At 41.5% G+C, this 23789-nt stretch overlaps 1 protein-coding gene across 3 annotated transcripts in view; it reads left to right on the top strand.

Moving 5' to 3' along the window:
- Positions 1-503: 503 nt before the first annotated feature.
- The window catches only part of unc5b (unc-5 netrin receptor B), a 58791-nt gene continuing 35505 nt past the window's right edge, over positions 504-23789 (top strand). For all 3 annotated transcript variants that reach the window (XM_054799750.1, XM_054799751.1, XM_054799749.1), the window contains exon 1: positions 504-1082. In XM_054799750.1, coding sequence (XP_054655725.1) covers positions 995-1082 — 88 coding nt within the window. In that variant the 5' untranslated portion in view covers positions 504-994. The remainder of the gene's footprint in view (positions 1083-23789) is intronic.

A 23789-nucleotide genomic window follows, 5' to 3' on the forward strand; every position in this document is an offset into this window, starting at 1 on the left:
TCACCTGCAATCCTAATGAGGACAAGTGGTATAGAAAAAAGGGAGGACGTCCGGTCTGTAGCCTATTATCAATTCTTTCACTTGATTATTTTTGCCCTCAGTCTAAACAGTCCTTAAAACAACAAATTCCATTTCCTAGTGGCGTCCACTCTTAATGACAGTACACACCAGAAAGTACACTGGATTGTAATCCACATTGGAGGCTCATTAACGAAAGGGTGCTCCCTTGTGGCCACCGGGGGTACAATTATTATGGGCAAAGTGGATTGACAGGAAATAATAAATCATAAAAGCACGTTTGGTTAAGGATACCTGCAGACAGATAGCTAGATAGAGAAATAGATATATGCAACAATTTCCTTGTACCTCTTACAATGACAATAAAGGCATTCTATAACTGAGCCAGCAGAATCCACAGTAGGTCCGGGTTTTCTCTCTCTCTCCTCAGCCCATCTTTTCCCTCTTGTCTTGCAATGAACTTGCTTTCACTTGCTCAGTCTTCATTGGGATGAAGCCGAGGAGGAGGAGGATGCAATGTGATTGGCCAGGCGGGAGCTGCTAGTCCGGCTTGTGTTGGTCCGTGCGTCTTCTTGTTTACACCTGGCGGGCCGGAAGCAAGTCCAGAGTGCCTCCAGCAGACTCGGGCGTCCAGTCTGCTTCCATCAGGGCTATCTGACAACATCTCTTATCGTAGCGAGTATTGTTTTTTTTAAGTTTTTTTTTTAACTCTTTTACCAGACAACTGCTTCAAACTTTTTGGTGACTTTTTGTGGCTGTTATTAAGATGTTAACACGAAAACTGCCTGGATTACTGGCGACATTTTGCTGTGATAAAGTTTGATACTGGAGGGAAATTACACCATACTGACACTTAATGGTGGGATCGGACTGTGTTTGATATTTTTCTGATAGTTATATCGCTTTTCTGGACAAGAGACACTTACCTGTGTCTGCGCACACCCCCGAACGCTTGGCAGCAGCGTAGCGGGAAAAGATGCTCTCTTTTCGAATGCAGCGTGGACAAGCTTGCGGTCCCATCGTGCTTCTGCTTCTGGTCGGGGGATATGTCGTGTGTGATACCGGTAAGTTCAACAATTATATTACTCAATGTTCTCTACTGTTACCAAATGATTCATGGCAAAAAATAAATTAAGAAGTCAAACCATAAGATGAACATGCAATGTTTTATGAAATACATTTATATGAACAACTCTATAGTACAGATCTCTTCTGCATGGAACATTAAAAAAGTAACTCCCCAAGAGTAAATTGCCTAATTAAGCTTATAGCTAATAAGAAAAATTGCAGTATTTTGATTTTGATTTAGTTGCTCTTTTTAACAACTTGAGTAATGAAGTTAATTCGCTGAGCTGCTCATACATGATTATGTTGGAGTGTTGCGAGCTTTAATCAGCAGCCAGCTCCCATGGAGATGCTTCACTTGGCACAAAGGCCAGGTCAATGTGGATGAGCTAATGGGACTTGGACAACTGACGTGGAAATGGTCGTCCCCTGTGTTAGTCCAGTTCAAATAGAAGCTTGGATGTTCCCTCCCTTGCTTTTCAGATTGAAACACTAGACAGAAATCCCAGGGTTTAGTGGATTAAGTTTGCTTTACAGTAAGAAAAAAAAAAGAACAATGCAGAAGGTTTGCCAAAACACCACTCAAATTAATACTCTGCAAAGTTTACTTTTGATATTAGTGACAGCAGCACTAGGACACCCCAATTGTCACAATAGGCTTGTGGTCATTCTTGACCCCACCCTGTAAGGTGCAGCACACACGTATGTGCATTATTTCCTAAACAGGCGGCGCAGAAAAGCAGCTTACGTTTATTAAAATTGTAGACCGCTCTGAAATCCTTGCATGAGAATTGTTGATATTAAGCGTGGAGTATTTCAGTGAGGTCCTGTTAGGGGAGCAGAGTTGGGAGGAGGGGGACACTGGGGGACAATAGCTCCTTGTGTCTCAGTTTGTGTCTAGGAGAGAGTGAGACAGAGATATATTTAGGGAAATACATGATGGGACGTACTGTATATTCCTCGTGTCTTTCACATTTCTGCAATTGTCTTTCAGTGCTGACATACACATTAATTAGCTATTATAACTTGTGTGTTATCAGTGTTACTTCATCACATACAATGAGCTGGCATGTGGGAGGTGTGTTTACGCACTGTTTGCAGTGCACATCAGGATTAAATGTTGGGATGACCCTGGGGGAGGGCAGGGAAGGCCAGCAGACTAGTCCGGACTGACCAGGTCAAGACAGGAGGAGAGCAAAGCGGAGTGTGTCGAAATAGCAGTGAAGTGTTTGAAGTTGAAGCTGCGTTACATGTCAGACACTCCCTTGAAGAGCTTGATGAATACGGCCGGGGCTGTTGTTGTGTTAAGTGTGGCAAGCTTCATTTTCTTGATCTACAGTGCAGTGGAAGACCCACAGTCTACTGTTACATTCCAGTTCTTTAAAAAAACAAGGTGAAAGATTTGTCTGTTATATAAATAAAGTCCCGCGACCCTAACGAGGATGAAGCGGTATAGAAAATGGATGGGATGGATGGATAAATAAAGTGGGGCCGCACGGTGGTGTAGTGGTTAGCACGTTGGCCACACAGTCACAATCTGGAGATCGGGAAGATCTGGGTTCTGGGCTGTTGGGCATTTCTGTGTGGAGTTTGCATGTTCTCCCCGTGTGTGTGTGTGGGTTTTCTCCGGGTACTCCGGTTTCCTCCCACATTCCAAAAACATGAATGTTAGGTTAATTGGCGACTCTAAATTGTCCATAGGTATGAATGTGAGCATGAATGGTTGTTTGTATATGTGTGTCCTGCAATTAACTCGTGACCAGTCCAGGCTGTACCCCGCCTGTCGCCCGAAGTCAGCTGGGATAGGCTCCAGCATACCCCCGTGACCCTAATGAGGAGAAGCGGCATAGAAAATGGATGGATGGATAAATAAAGTGTTATAAGTGAGACCAAGCATTCAATTGAAAGTGCTTGATTATTTGTACTTATTGATTTATTCCACAACAAATCTGAATGAATAGTTAGCTTGTTAGATAAAATAGAATAAAATAGAATAAAACATTCTCCCCATGTTAGGAGTCATTTTGTGTGTACAGTATACAGTATAGTTGTATACAGTAAATACAGCTATAGTGTGCTGAAAAGCTTCATCTCGAAAGCGCTTCATAACTTTGAACTTGAATAAAATAAATGTTGCATGAAAAAACAACATTGTGATGTCCGATTAGATCAAAGTGTGTGTGTGAAACTGTAGTCAACAGGTGAGTGAGTACGTTGGGGAATAAAGAGGAAAACAAGAAAAGATTTCTTTGGGCTAAGCTTGAACCAGATTGGTTTGTCAGGCCGGTCCTGTCAGTATTGACGAGACACGGGCACGTTCTGTCCCGGAGCAATGCATTAGTTTTATGGCCATCAGGCGGCAGGGGATGGGATCGCTGGCCAGCCACTGGCCTCTCTGCTGTATTATTCATACGTGCAAAGTGGTCTTTGTTAATATTTAAAAATGTGCTTATGATGCTCACATTGTGGACAGCAAAGGAGCAAGAAGTGGGACCGTAACTGCTGCTTGGCTCTCATCGGCGTAACTGACCCGAGGGGGGCTGCAGGGGACTGTGAAGGATTTTAGGGTACCAATTGGCTTTTAAAGACAAGATGAAAGAGTGGCTGTTCTAACAAGTGTGTCAATTGCACCCAGAGGATGTAAGCATACTACATTGGAACCTCCACGGTTGAACATGAGCCATCCTGGGACAATGGTCTACCTTAGATTTGGAAACAGGTTAGGAAATAGCGGCATGGGCAATGTTTTAGGTAACATTTTTAACATTAATGGTCACTGTAATGTTACGAAACTGTACAGACTTTCTTAAATGACAAATGAGCTGGGTGTGATAAAAGTCATTTTTCCAGCTCTTACACTTAAGTATTAATGAAGCACTTAAACACTCATCTCCACTGAGGCAGTTTTTCTGGAGTAAGTGTTGCAAAAAGCCAAAGTAAAAGCAAAGGGTGCAATTATAAACCCTTTGATGCCGGCGGCTTATAATGACAGATCGACCTCAGAGTTTTTGTACGACTTTTACTCTTTTACATTTTGGTCCATTTGCACAACTGTTGGGGCATTTTGAATTTGAAGGTTCCACTGTGAGGCCTTCCAACTGAAATTTCAGATGGGTAAGAGATGACTCTATGAGAGACACGGTGAGATAAAGCGATATCTCAGAGCTTGGCTTTTAAATACCCTTCGAATGAGAAGAAGAAAATTCCATAGCCGTGCCATTCAAGCATCATTAAACCTCTGGCACAAACTGAAGAATGAGGCTATGAGGAGGAGGAGAACGTGAATTAGAATCAGAATAAGAGGAAAGAAGTGATGTGAGGCAAGACCAGCTTTAGAGCTTGCAAAGCAGCACAAGCACCAAAAGTTTAGACAGAAGAAGGATATTATCAGGAGGGCGGGAGGCAGAAAAAGACATATACACAAATCCCCCAGGGAGATGTTTTTATTAAGGCTCTTATCGATGGAGAGCGCTCACAGTATAAGAGTAGACATGTTTAATGCCTTGCCAATATTGTGCATGTTAGGAAGGACCATAAATCTGCCGCAAATAGCAAGGGCTCTGTAGAAGGAGCAAAAGAGCGAGGTAAATGGAGGGGGAAGCTGACAATGAAGAATTGAAAGAGGAATGAGCAGCAGAGGAGCGTTTCACAGAGCTAGACAGACTTGAGAAGAATATAGGTCGTTATTTGATTTCACAAAAACCATGTATATAGTCAGGTTAGACTGAGCATCAATGGCTACACCTCTACAATTCATTTGAAAATATCTTTATTTCACACTAAATGGTCTCTTGTGCCACAGACCATTCATTTTAAGCGTTGCTACAGCACTGGAATGTTTCAATTTAATCAAAAGAGTGCTGTGCATTGACGATTCAATTGGGTAAATATTTTTAATTAATGTTGCTATGTTTACGACTTAAGAAAATGAACTTGCCACCCTTTTTGGAAATGCCAATGCGTGGAGGAGAGTTGGATGGAAGGATGGATGGGGTTGGGGGAGTTTCGGTGGCAGATGGGAGGTGAGTTGCTGCGGGGCTGGCATGACAGGGTCCCCCACCGCCCTTCTATCCTGCCCTGTGGGGGGAGATGGGTGGGGCAGACAGGGAAATGGGAAGAAAACCTCTGTGGGGTTCCATTGTACTTTAGATGAATAGGAGACTCCGTAGGGCTTTTTCTGCCCCTTTGTGTGGGGTGAAGGGTGGCGGCAGGAGAACACACACACACTCAAAACTCAAAACTCGAGTTCTGCAGGACCAATGTTTACTTGTGGGAGATTCTTGACAGTTGTTTCTATTGCATAAGACACTCACAGGGACTGGCCACATCTGCATGCTTTATAAAAAAGATTCTCCTGCTTATTAAAATGCAAAGGCATGACTCTTAACACATGACATAAAAAGGACAGTGCCACCTCCGCCTCTTTTGAAGAAGTTGAATTTGTGTGTAATGCGGGAGACCTGCTGGTACACTCCAGAGTGAGTGCAGGAATTTTCATTTAAGATCCCAGCAGCACTCGGAGCATCGTGACCAATAGGATAAGGACTCACTACAGGGGGCCATGCCTGATCCTGAACAACCCCCTTCCCAGAGAGGGACTCATACACACACGCACACACACACACACACACAGCCTTGGTGAGATCCATAGATCAGAGGCCCTGTCAGCACTTGATTGGCTGGTCCTGTGGTCCAGCACTCGGCGTGTGTCCTCGCCCCGAACAGTTCTTTCAGGCTATGCAGATTTCTCCTTATCTTCTTAGCATTAGAAGCTTTTTTGTCTTCAAGAAGCAGTCGAAGCCAAGTTCACTCTGAGCTTAGGCCCAAGTCAATCTGTTAATGCTCGTGTTTGTGCCTGTTTGTATGCGAGTGCGTCTGGAGCCATGGCTTAACCACAGAGCAGCTCTGTTCAAAGCATGTTAATAAGATACTCTGCAGCAGGAGAGCAAATGTGCTGCATTTGAAACACAGACGGAAGTGACACAAACATGTTAATGTATTTGTTGAAACCCCTTTGAATCTCAAAGCTACTTTTCACTACCTCCACATTACTAAATTGCCTACACTCATCCCAATTTCCTCTTCCTCCCGTCACTAGATGATAGTCTCATCAGGCGTATTAATAGCTTTATAGTCCCACATATACCTATCTCTGTCATCAATATCTCTTTCACACCATCATTTTTTTTACCCAGTCAGCTCTCTGTCAGAGTTTGGGGATTTGCTCTTTAAAAGGCACCGTGAAGAATCCCATTTTTCTGAGTGTAACGCTTATTAGGGTCCCAGCTGCCCTGAGGGTGCTGCTGAATGTGAGGGGTGTTTGAGTTGCAGTGGGTCGGTAAGACATGGGTGTTATGGGAGCGCTTTGTCATGTGTGGAAGTGGATGTGGATGGAACCGGCGGGAGTGGGGGTGGCCCCCTGTGAGGTGGGAAGGAGCTCCTTTGCAGAGCGCACACTGAGCAGCTGGTGTGTCCAAAGCAGGGGAATGACACACAGACCTCCCCGGAGTGACAAGCATATGAGTGCGTATCTTCAGCTGCGAGGATGCAAATGATCCTGAATCCTTCTGTGTGTGTGCATGTCTGTGCGCATGCAAGTCAGGCAACAGCATGACTTTCAAAACAACTTACAATAATCAGCCCCACCCCCGCACTCCTGTGTTTTCAAATCAAGGCAAATGATACTTAACGTCTGTGATGAGACAGACAACAGTGTGCTGCCGTAATATGTGTTGGCTGTCGACACCAAAACGACAAGCCAGGTTTTTCAGATTTTCCCACTGTGGAAGCCGTTTTTTAAAAAAATACAGTTTCAGGGCACCCAGAATTTTTCCATGTGGATGAGATGCTGAAACAATAAAATACTTTGCTGTTTTGACCTGAAAAGGTTTGCGTGTGGATAGCCTGTTAGCATGGTGACTGAGGTGGAATTAAAGCACCATGTTTCTCCATTGCTCAATGTGCCTGTCGATAATGGAGCATTGATTGGCCACTTAATCAGAGGTCAAAAGAAAAAGGCACCTAAATCTCTTCTGCAGTCAAAGGTGGTGCTAGCGCATGTCGTCACTCATGCACATAGTGATTTTGTATTACGGGCAAGTGGGGCAGTGCCTCATCCATCAGATGCTGCTTGAGTGAAAGAAGTTGAGTTTTTCTGACAAAGCAGTCATTGAGTTACAAAATGAACATATACAAATAATGTTCATAATTCTTATAGTGTTGCTGTTGTAACTTTCTCGGTGTTTGCTTATCTTTGCCTTCGCTGCCTGTCCTTGTTGTTCCTCTGCCTTGTGGGGCAAGTTTCCATGGAGCAACAGGGACAGGATTTGTCATCTATTAATTATTTAATTCTGTTGATTGTCAGGAATTGATTGTCGATGTCTTGACGCTGTGGAAGTGTACATCCATGCAGATCTGTGCAATGGAAACTTCTCGGGACAGGATTGTTCTGCTGGAGTTCAGAACATTCAGCCTCTGTTTCATAGCTAAAAATGTATTAAGCTGAGTTTTAAATCATGTAGAGTTTTGAATTCATTTTTTATGAGGAAAAGTTTGTATACTGCAGTTTTCCTGGTATGTACTGTCGTAGTGGAGACCCACCGCTTTTTTACATATAAAACCCACACTGGCACAGACTCTTCCATTTTGGGAAGTCATCCAATGTTTCTTGGAGCAAAACTACCCAAATAAAACAGCGAAATGAGTTCTGCCCTTCATCACCATTTAATTCCTCTACCCGTCTTTATTGCCAGGACTCGAATCGTACTCCTTCTTCAGGACTTTTTGACTGGGACAGTCTAAACACACACTCCTCTGGCCTTGAATGCAGGTCTTAATCACAAGCTCATTTTGGCTTGGTTTGTGTGGTTTATGTGTGTGTGTGATGGCTGCACGCTTGATGGGAAGCCAGTTGTATTACATAGGTATTAATGTACTCCCTTTTCTGCAAAGGTCTGGGTAAGGTCAAATCCCAATCTCAATCAGCGGCACACACACGCACGGACACATCTTTCTTGCTAGATCGGACTTTGAGATTGCACAGGAGGCCACCTTGTTTATCCTCCTGCATCATCCGCCATGCCAGGTGAGCGCGACGCACGCTACAAACATCCACCTGATTGATGATTAAAGGATTGTTTTAATATGTGCATCGCATGTGAAGTCGCGGGACAAGGTCTGGCCTGATGTGGCAGATGTACTTGCATGTAATTAAGGTTAGATTTAAGTGCGCATCAAATGTGTCAGCAGGTGTGTGTGTGTGTGTGTGTGTGTGTTTCAAGCCTCTTACCTGCTGCTGACCAGATGGGCTCAACAGCCGACCTCACGCTCACCTCCCTCTGCCACTCTTAGATTAGCTAGTGAGCTGAGCTACGGCACTGTGACAGATACATCAGTAACCAACCCCTCCTATACAGCACCCAACCTTACCACAGACATCTTATTCTATACAGAAAATAGCTTTGGAATGTGTGTGTATGTTTCATAATGTTGATTGGGTAGCACCCACAACCAGCAGTTAATGGGGATTATGAAAGCAGATGGACAGCCATGCTGACTGGTGAAGGTTCATTAACTTTGGGTGTTTCTGCTTCAATGACTGCTTCTGTTGCGAGCCAGTTTAAGGCACGTGTGTGTGTGTGTGTGCGTGTGTGTGTGTGTGTGTGGCAAGTAGGGATTGCACGTTGCACAAATTAATGTGGTACGGATGTTTATCAATCAGGGATGAATGCGGTGTTGTTTATGCTTGATTGGTTCCTCTGGAGGCTGTGAAGTGGCTGCTGCTACATTTGTGCTTGCATTCATATGAGTTTAACATATACGCTTTCTTTCCTTGTGTTTTTAAAGGGGAGTGGTTATGTGTGGAAGGGCCATGAGAAAAACATGACTGAAGATTTATGATTGAACATGATGCAATATGCTCAGCAGAGGACCATTTCCATTGTATTTCAGTGCTGTGATGCGGGAGATGAATAGGTATAGTTATAGTGGGTCATTAAACACTGAGCAGTGTCTGTCTATGGATTCAACCTTCACGCTGCAGCCAACTCCTGCCCTCCTCTTACTTGCCTTAATAAATGCAACATGCATCGTGCAGGGACAGACATACCTGTGGAGAACCAGACAGACGGACTGGCATATTCCTTGGCAGATGGGTCATTTGTAGTCCCCTCCCTCGAGGCGTTTGTACCACAGATAGATAGACAGGCAAACACAGTGTCCTGCAGGGTTGGCAGCAAGGGGATATGCAGTAAAAAAAAAAAAAAAGCAGAGGAAAGAAAGATGAAAAGGAATAGAGAGCTCCACCAATAATTTGTTCTCTATCAAGAAACTGTATTGACACATAGCTGGTTTCTATTTTCCAACTAAAGTTACAGCATACAGTGTCCATTGATGATAAGCTATTTATTTGCTTCTTGGAGTCTATAAAGCTTTCCTGGCAGCACCACAGTGACAGCAAGACTCCAGGATGTTAGATTTTTTTATTTCCTCTGTTGGCTCAGATGCCACACAGGAACTTAGATGTTCGGAGGCTCCAGCATTCTACCACACCCTGCCAATAAAAAATCCATCATCAGTATATAACCTCCATTAACAACAATATGCTATTTTGCACTTTACTTTTGGTCTAAATTGAACAAACATGTAGAAAATATCAATTTTTAAAAAGTACAAAGGAATCTTTGAATTTAAATTCGGAATTCAGCCCAAATTTGGGGGGAAAATATTCTTCTAAAGTCGTACATTTGTTATTTTAATAAATTATTGTTGTCTTTCAATTATTAATGGGGTTGTAACGGAACTCTTGCGTCATTTTGAGCAGAATAATGCAGCCCAGAGGATCCATGGCTGATGTCTTCATGTCTGTGGTTTGACTTCCCATAGCTGACATCGTTTTGCTTTACTAAACAAACAGCGCCTCTGCTGGTTGCAGCTGATTAGTGCACTCAATTTGACCTCGACTGAAAACAATTAGTCAGACACTCCACAACATTCTGTTATCAATCAGGCAAAAGGCAGTTGGAAACAGTGTGCTAGTGTGCATTTCATTGTCCACCTCTGGATACCTGCGAATGACATGCTGTCCCTCACGGTGTCCCTCTGAATGCCCTTGATGAGTGTTATTATCATAGCGACAGTCACTGGTGAGAAGTGTGTAAATCTCGTCCGCCTTAACACTCAGCAGTGGGCCTTACATTTTCGCACAGTTTACACATCTGTCCTTAGGCGGACAACAGGAAACTGTAAGAATAATGAAAGGCAGCTCGTGTTTGAGAGACTGTAAACAAGAGACAGAGGAGGTTTATTAAAACCTCACAGCTACTCACCAAGCCTTTATCCTTCTATTTTCTCTGCCCCTTGTCTGCTCTACTCCCTTTTTTTCAGAAAGAGGGGCGATTACATGCCTCTGTCTCTTGTCTTTCATCTCTCTGTGTGAAGAAGACAGGAATGAAGGTCTTCTGTAGCGTGTAATTACACTGAGACATCCTGGATGAGGGCGTCTGTCTCTACAAACAAAATAGCAGCCCCTCTAACCTCCCTAAATACCTCTTGATGGGGTAAGATCTGAGAGGAGACATTGAATCCCCCGCAGGCCCCTTGTCTTTACCTGCCACTTATGGGGCCCTAACAAGTGTGATTACAAGTTTATTTATTTCATTAGCAGCGTCGACACTAACAAATGCGTGGCTCAGGTCCAGTGCGAGGGGAATGGAATATAAAGCTTGACCGTTAATTTTAGACATAGACTCATATTTATGACACATTTAAAGGCTTACCCGTGAGTCATGTCGCTGAATGATCCAAGGGTAGATTTTTATGAGCTCACATTGATATTGACACAACCTCTAATTGGCCCAAAGCACAATTGCTTTCTGGGAAGGTAATAATTGTGCTCTTTAGAGGCCCTCTAAGTGAGAAAGCCATTGCACTCTGACTTAATTCTGCTCACAGTATATTTTCTGATGCCTCCAGATGTCTTTTTTACTGAGTGTGATACGACCATTGTACGATTATACACTGACGCAATATATTGGGAATTGTGAGCTTATTAGCAATGCCACTGATCTCTGGTCAGCCATTACAGTGGGGTATATTATTGCTTCTAATTGTATCCAATGAAACTGAAGGGGAACTAAATTAAAGTGAGCTTAGACAACTTGCTTACATTCAACAGGCTGTATAGGTGATGAGAAGCCTATTCTCCCTTTTGTAACTGTTCTCTTTTGAGGCTTTACACAAAGATCCTCCAGTGAGGTCAAGCAGCTTGTAGAGAGCTAAAATCAACCTGAATGAGTTCAACGTCTTTTTTTTCCCTCATGTAATTCCGCCCCTATTCTTTGAGACTTATCTGTTCCTCTGAACTCACTGGGAGATGAAGTGAGCGCAGCTCAAACAGACTTGGCGTCAGACAATGGAGCAGGTTCTTCTGTTGCACTTAGCCGAAGCTGCTGAATAGACTCTGAATAGACATGAAGTGGTGCAGCCATGCATGCTGGACAATAACTGGCTCAGCAGAAAGGCAGCCGGTGACCTCAAGGTCTCCTCGGGCTCTGTCCACACTGATCCCTGAACCCTGACCACACAGAGTCAGCATAGCAACGCCATAGCTACACAAATCAATCAATACATGCAAGATGCAATTTGTTAACATGGTCATATGATACAGCTTGTATAAATGTATAATAGGCATATTTGGCACGTCTTAATTGCACCTATAGTACTGTGCAGAAGCCACAATTGCCAGCAGGATTAATGGTAACCTTTTTTGAGTAACGTTAGGATATTAAGCCGATCCTTGTAAAAATAAAAAAAAAATTTAAGTCCTGTTTAAAGGCGTTCCTGGCACTACTAAGTTTGAGAAACCTGGTCTACAGGCTATGGAAGTGGTGCAAAAGGTGCAACCTCCAGCAAGGAAAAATTGGATCTAATATGCAAGAAAAATGTGACTGTTGAAGGTGGAAAAACAATGAATGTTTCACCACTTAACTGATACCACCCTTATCCTTGTTAACTAAAATGTGGCGACAGTTTGTAAATTTTCCCCATATTGCCCCATTTGCACCCAGCATTTTCCACCAGCAAATGTTGTGAGGACTCCAAAAATAATTGATCCATACCGTGCCACTGTTTGACACACATTGCTGAGGTAGGGGAGGTTGTCACACGGGGTGGTTTTCACACTTACACTTAAAATATCTCACTACAAGAGGCCTCTGTCTCTTAAAATGTGGTCTAGAAATTAACGAAATTGGGATCAGAGCTCAAGTACATAGTCTTCTCTGGTATAACAGCTGAACTTGAGGTGAGGGGACTTTCAAATTCTAAATATTGAGCTCCTCGATATTTTGTCTTTGAGGCTTTTACACAATGGGTTCATAACAAAACAATTGTTACCCTTAAAAAGGGTGAAGGGAAAGTTATAGCCGATTTAGATTGTTATTAGCTAGCTAAATAGTTGGACATGGTTGTTCATGTTCCTTGCTCACTTTGTGGTCAGATGCGTTAAATTATGTGTTTGTCAACTTGCAATTTGTCCTTGCAATTCAACTTTCAAATTTAGTTATGCCTTTTAGCCTTTTGAAAAAGATGTTTCCCGTTAAAATAACATTGTGACAAACAACCCCATAGTGTGTGACAACCATTCCCGTGATGGGGTTGGTTGTCAGCAGTGTGTCAGCATGTCTTTGATAGTTACCCCTTTGTTACAATGTGTTGGAACATATTCCAAGCCAACACCTTAAGCTTCAATTTAATGTAAGAATGACTGTTTGGTCGAATTTGGCTGTTTTGAGAATATATTGTTAAAAATAAGCATCACGTGACTGTACATCACTGTACATGTATTCATCAAAGAGTATGACAATTCTTATGACAATTACGATGCTAAAAGTGCATGTCTTTCACACCTGATACAAATGATGAAAAATTGACTTGGTTGATATCTGTGCGACATACTTGTGACATGCATGGTATGATGCTAGGTGGTTGTACAGCGTAAAAAAATGGTAAATTTAGTGGACAATGAAGAGATATCACTACTTAAATGGAGACCGGAGAGACCACTGGTATGTACCAACTATCGTTGTTCCTAAGGTACAACTGTGTTTAGTCTTGAGTAGTGATTTGATGCTATTCCTTGTTGATTCAAGGTTATCAACCTAACCTGACAAGCTCCTGTAAAAAGTGTGAAAAAAAAAAACCTCAAGAAAATCTACTGGGGTTAAGATGATGAAGCGTCCTTGACGAGCTTCTCTGCCTTTTCAAGTGTGGGTTGGCTGAAGTCCAAAAGAACTTGACAATGACTATTTGTTTGATGGAGAGCAATTCACATACAAAAAGTGTGACAACCAACCGTGTTCTCCCTTACCAACTTCAGTGGAACAATACCTACAGTGAAACAATACCTCACACTTGAGTCTGTTCATTGGTTGACAAAAAAGATCACTTATGTGCAACAATGGGAATGGAATTGGAAGAGCACAAATCATGCTTTATCTTCATCCAGGCTTCACTTTTTTTTGTAATAAACTGCCACATGCCAAGAAGTGTTGGATCGCCTCAGTTGTTATCCTTTTTGTTCTTGTTTTTTACATTCTAATTGATTGGAGGGTTACACGACGTCATGTGGCTATGAAATCATACTATTTTTACAGTGGAAACAGAATACAGATGATTGTTTATCATTCTAAACCAAGCAAACTGCAGTACTTGGTGGAAGCCAGGCTTTTTCATCAGAACTCTCTAGATAAACATAGTTTCCATATGGATATTTGGTCATAACATAATGCAGATGTAAATTTTTAATAGTTACTATTATGTGCAGTAAAAATATACTTCTGAACAAAAACCCTGTAAAATAAGCACCATCATCTCTCCTCAGTCTCCTAATCAAACACAAATGCCACAATATAGAGTACACACACAAACAGGCAGTTTGTGTGTGTTTGAAGTGGCAACCCCCCTCCCTATTTGTGTTTATTCTAGGGATTATTCTGACCTAATCTCTTTAGAGCATAATTCAGATTAGATTTTGTGTTATTATTATTGCTATGTCCATTCCCAACAGCCCTGCTGGGAAATCCTGGCTGCCGTAGTGCTCCTGTGTTTGGAAAATTGATTAAAACTGCTGACCACTGCCCTAGATAGAGCAGGCTTTGAAGCGTGGATGAAAAAAAAATTACTCAGGAACACAAACGCTACTCTACTGTATTTTTTAAAAAAACATGTACCCACTTATAGAACTGTAGCAGATGCCAGGCACGGCGGCAGCTAGTGTAAAAATTCTCGCTTTCATGACTTTATTCTGTATTGACTGAACATCAGGAATGTAGTCACAAATGTCCAAGAGTATGCTGAAATATAAGATGGGCCTCAATCGACCACTGATCCTGAGTGTTATTTGCTATTGGAACGTTGTAACCAGACACGGCAGATTGTTTCACATATCAAAAGTGATGATAGAAACTATTTGGAGAAGGGCAGGAAGACACTTAAAAAAATCTGAAAAATAATTGGACGAGCCTCATGTCATGAAAATATATATTACAATATATTTTTTGGCATATAAATGATAATAGAAGAACTTCAGAGCAGGTTACAAAGCCTCCAAGGAAAGCCAAACAGTTAAGAAAAAGGGATGCAGTCTATAGTGTAACATTCAAGTAATTATACAACTTAATATTGCAGATGCATTTAATACAAGACAATAGTTGTACTGGCTGCAGAGCCTTCAAAGGAAAAGGTCCAAGTATTAGCTTTCTTTCCTTTAGTACAGCGATTCTCAAACTTTTTACAGTCACGTACCCTTTCAGACATTTGACTTGCAGCCATGTCACCTCTACTCCTGACACTTAAGAAACAAGAAACATAAACCTTTTGTAATCTTCACGAACTTGAAATATTGAACATGATTCATTGCTTAATTCATTTTATAGCACGTAAGTGATACTAGTTCAAAAATGTGGACTTTCCATGGTCAAATTTTGATGAAAGGTTTACATGAGCACTGATCAATAGGTAAGTATTCGTCCTACATATTTTATTTCAGCTGGACGTTGGGATACTACCGTTGGAACGGGTTAAACTTGAGCTTCACTTTCGTTCACTTGCATTCACTATGATTTAAGCTTGCATATTGATTTGATACCAAATTGAAAGGGAACGTTTAACACAAGTTTAACAAACAAGATAATCAACAGTATCCAAAGTACAAAAATACATTATGCATTATCACAAAAGGCCGATAGAATTAAAATCATTATTAAAATCATGGACCAAATTTATACTACTTGTCATTTCTGTTGCATATCGTTTCTGTCGCCCATTACTTCTGAGTACAAAGCGTTCCCTTGATCAGTAGCGATTAGGGTTGTCCGATAATATTGACCACCAATAATTATCGGCCGGATATTGACATAAAAATGTGTTATCGGTATAACAGGTGTCGTTATTTTCCCTACATTAAAAGCCGACATAAATTTTTTACCGTCAACATTTTTTTAATCTTTTATTTTCCAACCAGAGTAATGACCGAGCTCAATTAGATGCTGCCATATTGGATGTGGCAAGACTGCGCTGTACAGTAAGTTAATACAAATAAATGTACTTACTTTCATAAAGCGACTTTCTACAAAGAAATGTAAGTTAATGCCTCTCGTTTATACATTCACACGCGCTAAAATACTTGGGAAACAGTTGGGCACCAAAAACAATGTATTTGATCTTTTCAGATGGCTAAGATAAGAACTTTATTGACCCCCTTGAGTAGTTAAAAAAAAAACAGAAATCAAGGCACAAGAAACACAAATGTATTCTTATATAAAATATGTAATACATTCATTATCTACTCAGAGGTGGGTGGAGTAGCCAACAAAACGACCGTACTCATTTAAGAGTATTGTTACTTTAGAACACAAAAGAAATGTGATCATATTGGTATCGGTATCGGTTGATATCGGAGTCGGAAATTAAGAGTTGAACAATATCGGCTATCAGCAAAAAAGCCAATATCGGACATCCCTAGTAGCGATTGTTTTTGTTGAAACAAAAAGCTCCTCTTCAGATAAGACTGTTGTTAAGTACATTGTGCCCCATCTGAGAAAATATGTTTTAGTAGCCTACTACACAGCGAAAGGTCAATATATTGTGAAATTTTAAGCACCCGCACTCACCTTATCCAGATAGAAAATATACACATAATCCCTTAGTCCCACCAACACATGGCTTGCACTTTACATCCTTCCAGTGCTTCCCTTTACTTGCTTGTTTTTCTCAATTAAGATGAATTATAGAACTGCATGGAGGGAACAGGGACAAGGAAAGCTTATTGTGATATTACCCCAAGGCATTCAGTCGATGAGTTGGTGAGCGAAACAGAGTGCGCTGTGGATATTTTGGTCTCAGTGCTTCACACCCCTCAGACTCTTAATGGACCACATGATATGCAACTTTAGCCAGAGCCCGTGCAAGTGGGAGGCAAGATGGAAAGTGGACAAGCAGGCAAAGATTGGAATTATTGCTCATATGTGGTCACGGAGGAGGTAAAGGGAGTTAGATGGAGGAGACGTCGGGCTGTGTTTGTGCTAGCTGTTGGGGACTTAAAGGTAGAGCAGGCGGCAGTGTACTTTTCATTACTTTGTACTCCTCTAGAGGCCCGTGCATGCGCGCGTGTGTGTGTGTGTGTGTGCTTTCTTTTTGTCCCTCCAAGTACCCGGGTTGCTTCACCTCATCTTATTCTCTTAGTTTACCATGCCTACAGTCCCTTTTTCTTTCCTTTTTATTTGCCCCACTGATTGCATTCATTGTCACTGCTGCCATTAAAGTGATTACAGACTACAGTATGTAATGCATATTAATGTCCTAGTCATTTCATTCCACACTGAATAATATTTAATGAGCAGAAAGTGCAGAAGCAACTAAGCAAGGTTCTTTGCTTGATAAAGAATCACTTTATATTTTGTTGGTGGTTTTTTTTACAAGCAGAATAATTATTTTTTTTATCAAACTCAAACATGCAAATAAAAGGTCAGGGGTTACTGAGCGGCACAGGCTTCTAGACCTTTAGGTACCTCCGATCGATGATAACGTCCTTGTTTGTTTCATCAGCATGCTGTGAGCTTAACCGTGAAGGCATTATAATGTTGGCCAGTGGAGCGTTGTGGAGCTAACACAACGCAGTGACCTGTGACCTTGCAGATTTGTACTAAGTAATGTGCTGTGTTATATGTTGATATATTCTGAGGGCGCCGGTGCTATTTCGACATAAGCAAGCCTCATCGTGGATCGTGAATGGAATTGTCATGCTTCAGTTTCAGTAAGCTGTGGAGTTTTCTGCTGTTGTTGTTAATATTTGTTAAATTGTTGTTTGTTTACATTTGGGACTGATGATGTACCCGTAGTGCAACAGACGAGCGCTTCGTCTCGTGCTTTGTACACTTCGGTTGACCACCCAGACAGACAAACACACACACAGACACACAATTTTTTAGTATAAGTGGACGATGGAAATTAGGGGTGTCCGCATACAAATTTTTAACTTTCGATACGATACCGATATTGCAGCCTTGAATATCGGCCGATAACGATCTGATATGAATACGAATCATAAAACTTTTATTATTTATTTTGTAGTGTGAAATGTTGGAAAAGCACAAACCATGCATTGTTTTAGTTTTTATTTTGCCAATATTGGAGATTTGAGATGCAGGCCGATATAATCCGATATTTTTTTTTGCTGATATCGGCCCAGAATCAGATATCAATATCAAGATTGGGACATCCCTAATGGAAACTGCATACCAGCACAGTGTTAAGAACCTGCACGGTGGTTTGCTCTTTGGGACAGAGGCCAATCGGTGTACAGGTAACTTCATTTTAACAATGTAGCAAGTTGTGTTTATGGTTGCTGTTGATATCGATTCAAGATTCAAGAGATTCATGAGACTTTTATTGTCATGTGCATAGTAAAACAACAGTAATACCATGCAATGAAAATCTTATTCTGTTCATTCTCCCAAGAAAAGAAAGACAACACAAGAAAGAATAAGAACATAAGAAACATAAACATATATACCAATAAATTAAGCAACAACAACAGAAGAGACATTAATAGCAAATATGGGACCACTGGAAGGATTTTGAGTCAACGTAGTACCTCCATAAAATGTGTCTGTCTAATAAATCACCCATACTGTATATAATCCATAGTCTGTCCCATAAATCCCACATAGAATAACATTTAATCAGATCAAGTAGTCTCCCATATGCTATGTGGTAGTGCTGTTTGTGTATATATTTAGCCTGGCAGTCCCACTCCCGACCTGTCATACCTTTTATCCATCAGACTTTATTAGTCATCCTAGCAATGGAATAAGCAGCTGCCACCACCTGCTTTCACCATTATTAGATTTAAAGAAAAGTAGCAAAATATTTTGTTTATTACTTTGGCCCAGTTTTGTTTGCAAGTCTACTATTGTGAGTTAATTTATCTACTCTCTAAGCAGAGCCCTTTATTTTGCTTTTCATCCTTAAATAATCAATACGGCTCCTATGAAAGCAGGTCGTATTGCCTCCTGTGGCTTTTCTGGCTCATGTTCCCTTTCACCCCATGTCTTTATCAATTTCTGTCTCTCTCCCTCATTTTTTTTCCACTCGTCGCTTGTACCATCACTTTATCTTTGTCTCTTTCCCCTTCCCTCTATACCTGTCTTTTTTTTCCTGCCCTGTCGTCATGGCCTGTCTTCCTCTTGCTCTGCCCATTTGATGAATGACGTTGCCCATCTGGACCCAACCCTACCCAGCCGTGATGCTATTAGTCTATGTGCAGAAATGATTAAAAATAGATCAGAATACTGAGTGAGAAATTAGTCAAGACTTTCTCTGTCTGGAGTCGTCCTATGTCCTCCTTCTCACGGGCTGAACTGTAGTGGCTAGTGTAACCTAACAAGTGCATGTACCACTACCAAAGGCTATTTGTCACAGTCTCAGAAACTACACTACATAGACAATATTATTGAGAAAAAGTAAAGTATTTCATGATTGAATATACTGTAGCTGAACAATGGTTTATTACAGAGGTTTTCAAATGTGGGGACAGTGAGCCTCCCCTCAGAGAACAGCTGCGGCATGCCCTTGTCCCACTTCAAATATCCACTACGCACTACAGCAAATGTCGAATTTTAGTGTAAGTCTTAACTCCTTCCTAGGTTAACACACAGGAAGTCATTCACACTGTACACAGACCTCACGAAGGACATGAAATACGGACTTAAAAACAATACAACAATTAAATGACACAGTAATAAAAAACAACATAACAAAAAAGCACTACGCTGCTTCATTTTGACTGTCGTTTTCATAGGAGCAGAACCTTTAACATGCTCAAGGATACCGTAGGGACCTGTCAGCTATATGTAGGGTTGAAGATTTTTGTGATTTACGACTCCGTAAACGTGACATGAGTCCTGACTGTGTGTGTTTTTGCATGTGTATGTGTGCCTGCGCACGTTGAGGAAGACGAGAGGACAGTTTGCTGATGTTGTTTTGGTGTGGTTTGGCTGACAATAGCCTGCTTTATTTTTGCCACAAGGGGACTGTTGATCGACCACCTCCTTGTGATCCTTACAACGTTCACGTAGATGTTACATTACGATCGTTATCCTTGATGGTAGCGACAGTCGAGCGATTGATGTAACTGCTGCCAATATTGAGCACAGTGTATTCTTCCGCCGCTGCCGTGCTGTCTAACTCGTTCTCAAGAAAGTCTTGTGTTACGGAACAAAATTAAGTTTTAAAATAATTAATGGGAGTGTATTTGAAACTACGAAACGCCATAACACGGAATGCCGTCGGACCACCTGGCCCATGGCCTCTGCTGAAGTCTGCAGCGACAGTTGTTGCCTATGATGTTTTCAGGCATCAATATGAAATCATACAATACAATAGTATATGTGCAGGTGTTTTTGCCTCAACCACACGTTGGAACATTTTCTTCACACTTTTTCTTTTACATTTGCGGATAAGGAGTAGTAGAGTAGAGTAGTGTCTTGCTTTTATGTTTTATGTAATGTATTTACTTTTGCAAAAGACATTTTTTTTCCCTCATATAGTGCCAGGTGTCCCATCTTGTAAGAGTTGAGGTGGAAAGAAACAACAAAAATGGTTTTGTTTCTTTGCTATACTGAGGGTCTGTATGAGTTTGTGAAAGTGTGTGTTTACGTGTACGACCGACCGTGAGTGAGGATCGCCTGCGGACCTCTTCACTGGGTGCTGTCTCATGTCGAGCGGTGTGTTTGAGAGGCTTGTCGAGGTAAAGCTCCTGTCAGTGCCTGGCCTGAGGGTGTGTACTGATGAAAGGCCTCTTCATCATCCTAATGGGTTGCACAAACCTCTTCACCAGCACAGAGAATGGGACAGGCCGAGAGGAGCCAGACAAAATGACTTGCAAGGCCACACAAAGCCAAAACACACTCTATTGAAAACATTGTCAGCATAAACAAAACAAAACAAATGCTGTTATGAGTCACTGACCTCCCGACTCTGGCCCACCTATGGTTTATGAGAGAAACGGTGGATCAGAAAACATTCAGGTAAACTAATGCACAGTGAATGTGTAAACACAAAACATGTAACAGCGGACAAAGCCAGCAGTCATACTAACATCCACCCTACGAACATTTTGTCGACAGGTGGATAAAGTATGCAGTAAAAGTGTGAACAAGTGCTTGTGGCTTAAATATGTTTCGAAATAGAGACATTGTGGCATAGGTGTAACCCACTTGGTCCAGCTAGCCACGCACTCCGCCTGGGCTTGAATGGGGTCGAGAGCGCTAGTCATCGAGCTAAATGTCTGAGCTGTCACCGCGATGTGAGGTTTACCTGTGTACTCTCGCAGAGCTGCACAATCTGGCATCCATTACATACCGTAGTGACTGGAATGCGCAAGTTTAGCTGTCACTTGCATATCCATTCATTCATTTTCTATGCCGCTCCTCATTAGGGTCGCAGGGTTATGCTGGAGCCTATCCCAGCTAACTTTGGGCGAGAGGCCGGGTACACCCTGGACTGGTCGCCAGCCAATTACAAGGCACCTGCATATTTATTTTAGTATATTTATTTATTTGTGTGTTGCATGTATGTTGATCATTGTTCTTTGTTGCTATTATTGTTGTCTGTCCCAAACTGTACTGATAATGAACATGGGCTTTAGCACCTTCGTTTTTGTTGTCCATGTTTTCTCCAGGTCAAGGGCATGTTCTGTAGCTGCATGACAGAGCCTCATGAATGACTGACACCTGAATGCTGACTCATCACAGTGGGGGAAAGAACTCATGTCTTAAACTGAAACATAACAAGATTTCAAGTTTAGAGGAAATTCACTGACTATTTAAGTTGCAGGCACCTTTTCAGGGATGTCACCAGCTCCTTTTTATGCAATAGATGTTTTTGTCAGTTCACACGAGGGGTGTCACGAGACACCCAACTCACGAGGCGAGATGGTGAACAAGATCAGGTCCGCGAGGACGAGACGAGAAGAGATTTTAACATTCATTTTGAGAAAACCAACTTTTTTATTTAACCGAGTCACAAAACAATGCAAGTGAAATGTTTATTGTCCCACAAATTGACGTTGAATGATATTATTGTCAACATTTTTTGAGACCAAATGAACCTTTAATGTTATGATAATAATAAATAATAGTGCATCATAATAATGCAATATTTCTGATAATATGTCATGTTTCACTCTGTAAGAATGCGGAATTGCCGTTCGTGACGTGCATTTTCTCACAGGCAATTCGTTCAGTCTGTCAAATGTTTGCAGCATTACTTGAAATGCTTGGAGTGTCAGCATTAATAGTTCCAGCTTGTAGTTGAACAATGTCAGCTCACCGTTTTTGTCTTATCTACTTGTCTTTGTCTATTCACATCGTGGATGTTCAGCTGTCCTTTGATATTTATAATAAATTTTAAAAAATACAAAATAGTTGTACATATATTTTAAGACAAATTTGTGTGTTATAATTAAAAAAAAAACTATTTATAATAAAAAAAAGTTATACATATATTTTAAGACAAATCTATGTGTTTTTATTAGTTATTAGTGTCATCATTTTGACTTTTTTCTAGTTACATGATGCCTTTTTGGTCTTTTTCCACTTTTGCTGTGTTTTTGTTTGTTTTATTTCTGCAATCAGCCATGTTCCACAGATGGCCCTTGAGCCACACTTTGGACACCCATGTGTGTTAGGACAGTAAGGCATGGTGCTGCCAGGCAGGTGATGGAGGAATGTGTCCAAGCTCTGCCTTCTTGGCTCTGTCGCTGGTCAGGAGCTGGGTTGCATTGTGGAGGGGTTTGACCTGTTAGACCTGCATTGCACGGTGGTATTGAGGTGGAGCTTCACTCCCGCTCACCTTTGCTCACCCTTGTATTTAAGTGCAGAAAAAATGCATGATGCTAGAAACAGTTTCTGTCTTTCACTTTTACTACTCGCTAAATATAGCGACCGTGTCGAAGATCTCTTCTACGTATCAGGTGTCTTGTGAAGCGGAGTTACGGTCACCACAATACCATTATTAATGAAGCAAGACACCCACTTAAGCCTTTATCTTCCAATAGATAGTCACCGATACGCCTGACTTTCATTTCTGATACGAACTTGGAGAATTAACACGGCGGCAGCTGTTCAACTCCTATGTAAAAAACAGCCACACGTCACTTGTGGATGCTGGGAGCACCGGGGTAGGTTGGATTGCAAGGTTAATAGTGTATGTAAAGCACCTAATGTGCAGTTCCAGTGTGCCTCGCGCATTGCCTGATTGGCTTCTGGCTGCCCTGTTCTCGCAAGGCAGTTTTTCTCCATACGAAAAACGTCAGGTTTTAATTTCGCAAGATGTTGTGACACGAGATGTCGTGACGCCCCTAATTCACACGTTCTTAATCTTAGTTTGCATGCAGATTTTCTTCCATGAACATTTTAAAAGTCAGTGTGATGCTTTAGCTATTGTTTCCCTTTGTAGGACTTCCCCTGGGGTTGAGATGTTTTTAATGGCATCTTGTTCTTGCTGTATCACCAGAACTTAAAAAAAGCAAGACAAACCACATAAAGAACAAAGCTTTACATCCACGAGAGAATAACAAACAAGTGCAAGCAGATGAGCTCCTCTGCACCCCTTTTGTAGAGAAAAAGAAAAAGGGGGGCGGGGGTCGCTCAATCCTTCTTTCGATGCAAAATAAATGATAACGAGGAAAAGGAAAATGATCGAAAAACATCAGTTTAGCACTGGACTACACACAGCGTTCAGTGTGACAAAGAGCTTGAATCACTCCATTCTCCGTTTTCTGCTTTTTGTTTTTCCCCACTAAAACTACATCTATCTCCGCCACATTGATTTTCTATTTCCAAGTACTGACATTTTCCCTAGTCACTTTCTCACTTGTCTTTTCAATTGCTGCATGTCTGTTGGTCTGTTAGCTGGATTATGAATGAAAAAATCGTCAGTAAACTTTGTGGAAGGGTGTGGATGTGTGTGTTAATCTGTAGATGGTGTTTGTGTTGAGATCACACACACACACAGAAAGGAGCTAAATGAATGTGTCTTGGGATTTCTTTGATGCAAGGGTACGTAATGAGGGAGCATAGTGACGCAAACCCGGTGCTGTTTGTGTGGCGTGTTATTTCTCACTTTGTTTGTCCCTCTGCTGTCGT

Source organism: Dunckerocampus dactyliophorus, chromosome 14, assembly GCF_027744805.1.
Source record: "Dunckerocampus dactyliophorus isolate RoL2022-P2 chromosome 14, RoL_Ddac_1.1, whole genome shotgun sequence".
Taxonomy (NCBI): domain Eukaryota; kingdom Metazoa; phylum Chordata; class Actinopteri; order Syngnathiformes; family Syngnathidae; genus Dunckerocampus; species Dunckerocampus dactyliophorus.